The sequence below is a fragment of the Echinops telfairi genome, unplaced genomic scaffold (assembly GCF_000313985.2).
Source record: "Echinops telfairi isolate 266 unplaced genomic scaffold, ASM31398v2 ScPeMD7_655;HRSCAF=1070, whole genome shotgun sequence".
In the NCBI taxonomy this organism is placed as follows: domain Eukaryota; kingdom Metazoa; phylum Chordata; class Mammalia; order Afrosoricida; family Tenrecidae; genus Echinops; species Echinops telfairi.
Genome location: NW_022104553.1, coordinates 21127594 through 21131917, shown reverse-complemented (window position 1 = coordinate 21131917; position 4324 = coordinate 21127594). Strand labels below are relative to the sequence as shown.

The following is a 4324-nucleotide window of genomic DNA, read 5'->3' as shown; positions in this document are numbered from 1 at the left end:
CTCCTCCCTCAGACCAGGAGTCCTGGTCCCCCAGTCTCCTCCTCCAAACCAGGCGTCCAGGAGTCCTGAGCCCCAGTTCCTCCTCCCTCAGACCCAAGTTCTAGGCCCCCAGCCCCTCCTCCCTCAGACTCCGGAGTCCTCAGCCCCCTCTTCCCTCAGCCTCCCCGGGGCACACAGGTGGCAGGCCCCATCCCCTGTGGTGCAGCAGTGGAAAGAGTGTGTGGGCAGCTGTGGGCTCAGCCCCGCCTTCCCCACACCCACCCTGATGCTCTGAGCCTGGCTCCCGGTGCCCACTTTGGCCTGGGGTCTGCTCTGCAGGGTCTGGGTTGAGCGCTCGGGGGGCAGGGTCCTTGGTGACGTCGCGTGTCTTCCTCAGAGACCCAGCCAGTGCAGTGGCCCACGCCCAGGACGTCATCTCGGACCTGCTCTGCAACCGCATCGACATCTCACAGCTGGTCATCACCAAGGAGCTGACCCGCGCGGCCGCTGACTATGCGGGCAAGCAGGCCCATGTGGAGCTGGCTGAGAGGTCCGCTGGGACGAGGCTGCCCCCCACCCCCACCTGCCAGGAGCTGCTTCCCAGGGGGGTCCTGACGGTCACTGCCCTGCCCCCACAGGATGAGGAAGAGGGACCCCGGGAGCGCCCCCAGCTTGGGTGACCGTGTCCCCTACGTGATCATCGGGGCTGCCAAGGGCGTGGCTGCCTACATGAAGTCTGAGGTCAGCCCCACCTGGCCAGCCCCGCCCGCATGACCCCCCCACTCTCACTTCTGCTTTCTGGCAGGGGTGGTGGTGGGGGGGCAGCACCACTCCCTCCAGAGCCCCATGGGACCCTGGGAACTGCCCCCAAGCAAGGCACACCCGGGATCCCCAGCAGTGGGGAGAAGGTGCTCCCTGATGCTGTGCTCCCAGCATCCTCTGCAGCACCACCCTTCTCCCGTGGAGAGCCCCAGGCCCTCCCTCTGCATATGCAGCCCTCTGTCTCAGACCCCCACCCCATATTCATGTCTGCACCTCCTGTCCAGTCCCTGTCAGCCCCAGCTCTCGGCCACCATTGCCTTATGAACTCTAACCCTCCCTCAGTGACAACAGAGGTCCCACTGGTGGCTTCTGACCCCCCTCCATGCCCAAGGGTGGCAGCGTCCCCTCCCGCCGACCCCACAGTGTATTACTGGAGGATCCCTGGGCCTGTGATGCCCCTCACAACAGCTCCCCCGGGCTGTGGCGGTACCCTCAACGTGCCCTGCGACTGTCCCCCATTCCCTCATCCACCCAGTGTGACTGGGGTCCTCCAGTTCCCCTAGTATGTGACCAGGGCCCCTTCTCTGGTGACCCCGTGTTGGCCGCCGCCTACAGGACCCCCTCTTTGTGCTGGAGCACAGCCTGCCCATAGACACACAGTACTACCTGGAGCAACAGCTGGCCAAGCCGCTCCTGCGCATCTTCGAGCCCATCCTGGGCGAAGGCCGCGCCGAGGCCGTGTTGCTGCGTAAGAGGCGGGTGTAGGGGTGGGGGGGTGGGGGTTGGGGAGCGATGAGTGGCCCGCGATCCCTGGCCCACCGCCCTGCACTGCCTGCAGGCGGGGATCACACGCGCTGCAAGACAGTGCTCACGGGCAAGGTGGGCGGCCTGCTGGCCTTCGCCAAGCGCCGCAGCTCCTGCATCGGCTGCCGCACCGCGCTTGACCACCAGGGTGAGCCCCACTTCCCTCCCCCTACCTCCCGCACCCATCCGGGAGGGTCCACATACCCCGCCCAGGGGCTTCCCCAGGGGAGTTTTCACCCCCTGGACACTCGTTCCCTTGTTCTCGAGCCTTCGGGACTTTCGGGAGCCGGGCGGGGAAGGGGCAGGGACAGGGCGGCCCGGAGCTGACCGACCCCCACCCCCTGCCCGCAGGAGCCGTGTGCAAGTACTGCCGGCCACGCCAGTCCGAGCTCTACCAGAAGGAGGTGAGGGCCGGGCAGGGGAGGAGGGGGGCGGGGGGCACGGGCTGGGGGGGTCTGCCCTGCTCAGCACCCAGCCCCGCCCCCAGGTATCCCACTTGAACGCATTGGAGGAACGCTTCTCGCGGCTGTGGACGCAGTGCCAGCGCTGCCAGGGCAGCCTGCACGAGGATGTCATCTGTACCAGGTGCCTGGACCCCAGGGTCCCCCGTGCAGCCCGCACCCCAGGGTCTACCCACACACGACGTCCAGATGCCAGGGTCGCCCCCAACACACACAGCACTCTGCCCTTCGGGTGGGCTCCCAGGATCTGCTGGGGGTGGTGACATCCCTCTTAGACACCCCCACCCCGTGGCCCCCACCTCTGGGCGGGTCCACTTTCCCCAGGGAACGGGTGTGCGGGGCAGGTTCCCACGACAGGTGTTATACGGCGGGCGGTGGCCGGGCCCGGCGTGCTGGCTGGCACCCACTGTTATCTGCTCCCTGGGCCCTACTGAGCAAACAGCCCGGCGGTGGGAGGAGGCGGCTGGGGGGCGGCGGGCGGGGCCAAAGTCCTGGGAACGGCCCTTTCCCTGGGACTGGAGGGCCGTGCTGGCGCCCACTGCCCTTGGCCCTGACCCGCTGCTGCCCCCGCCCGCTCGCCTGTCCACCCACAGCCGTGACTGCCCCATCTTCTACATGCGCAAGAAGGTTCGCAAAGACCTGGAGGACCAGGAGCAGCTGCTCCGGCGCTTCGGCCCGCCGGGCCCGGAGGCCTGGTGAGGGCTGCGGGTGGGGCTTAATAAAAGGCATCTTTTCTACCGCGTGGATCTTTGTGATTGATTTCCGGAGGACGAGTCTGGCTGGAAGGGGTGGGCCAAGGCCGGGGGGTAGGGAAGACGTCCCAGAACCTCCGTGTAATCTTTAGCACTCCAGCCTCTGATGCCACGGCTGCCTCAGTTTCCCCCCATGCACCCCAAGTGAAGGTATAGGCCAGTCTATCTGCCTTACTCAGTGCACCCAAGTGTCAAATCCGGGGGCCATCCCCAGCTCCCCATGGCCCCAGGGGTGCCCTGCCCACCAGGTGCTGGCCAGTTTCCATCAGGGACTGGGGCAGCCCCCAAAGGCTGGCTTCCGCTCCCCAGCCTGAGGGGACCCCCCCCCATATGAAACACCCACAAATGTTTCCACCGGTGGCCTGGGTCTTCCTCGATCCCCTCAGGCACCATCTGGCAGTCCCCACACCGTGGAAAGCTGACATCTGCAGGGTCAGGGTCACCCTGCCAGGCCATGGCCCCCCACCCCCCCTCCCCTCTTAGGGCGGAAGTTAGGCTCCCAGGTCCAGCACCACGGCCACCTGCATCCCCCGTTCCCGATCCACCTGTGCTGGCTCCCAGAGACCCAGCTTTTCCTCCCTTCCCAGGGTCCCCCCAAATCTCAACTCCTGGCCCACTGCTACTCCTTGGGGTCAGCCCCCCACTCCTGACCTTGGGGATCCCCCAAATCCAGGCCATGTGATGCCCCAGGGGTTGCGCAACCCAGCCCCCTCCCCCTGGCTGCCTCCCTGAGGGGAATTTTGAGGAGGGCCCGGCTGTGAGCCGCTACCCTCCCTCCCTCGGGTATAAATAGGGGTGGTGGCAGCAGGCCAGCCCAGTGTCAGCATGCTCGCCCTGGAAGCTACACAGTAAGTGGGGGCCCCTGGAGCCACACTGCCCACCTAAGGGTCGGGAAGGAGGGGAGCTCTCTTCTGACACCACCACCCCCACACCCCTTTTCCTCCATCCTTCCCCAGCCTGGTCTTATTTGGTCCCCAAAGATTTCAGCCCTGGGACAAATGCTCTCCCCTTCTGTTGGCCTCTGTGGGTCTCTCTCCCCCTCTCTGTCTCTCTGTCTCTTCCCCTGGGTCCTCTCCATCTCTGTCTCTTACTGGGGAGGGTCTTCTCCTTCTGAGGCCATCTCCTCCCTCCGTCTGTCTCTCCCCAGTTTTCTGTCTCTCTGCTTTTGTCTCTTTCCAGTTCTCTCTCACCGTCTGTCTCTTGCACATTTTCTGTAGCTATCTCCAGTTCGCTCTCTGTCTGCCAGTCTCTCTAATTCTCTCCGTGTGTCTCTTTGCCTTACTCTTTCTGTCTCTTTCCCATTTCCTATCTCTACCATCTCTCTATTGCCTCTTTCAATTGTTCTGTCTGCCTCCAATTCTGCGTGTCTGATTCTCTCTGTGTGTTTCTTGGCGTGATTCTCTCTGTCTCTCTGTATGTCTGTCTCAGGTTCTCTGCGTCTCTGCCTTTGTCTCTCTCATCTCTCCCCGGTTCTCTTTCTCTCTGTCTCTCTGCCTCTCTCTGGATCTCTCTGCACGATGCTAGCTCCCTGTCTCTCCCACCTCCCTGTCTCCCCCTCTGGGACTC

The 4324-nt window shown here is 64.6% G+C and overlaps 1 protein-coding gene across 1 annotated transcript in view; it reads left to right on the top strand.

The window, feature by feature from the left end:
• SPIB (Spi-B transcription factor) overlaps positions 1 to 4324 on the top strand; it is an 11973-nt gene that overhangs the window by 1635 nt on the left and 6014 nt on the right. Inside the window, exons 2-7 of the mRNA XM_045292813.1 lie at positions 377 to 529; positions 618 to 720; positions 1357 to 1489; positions 1580 to 1693; positions 1897 to 1949; positions 2033 to 2146. Coding sequence (XP_045148748.1) covers positions 377 to 529; positions 618 to 720; positions 1357 to 1489; positions 1580 to 1693; positions 1897 to 1949; positions 2033 to 2146 — 670 coding nt within the window. The remainder of the gene's footprint in view (positions 1 to 376; positions 530 to 617; positions 721 to 1356; positions 1490 to 1579; positions 1694 to 1896; positions 1950 to 2032; positions 2147 to 4324) is intronic.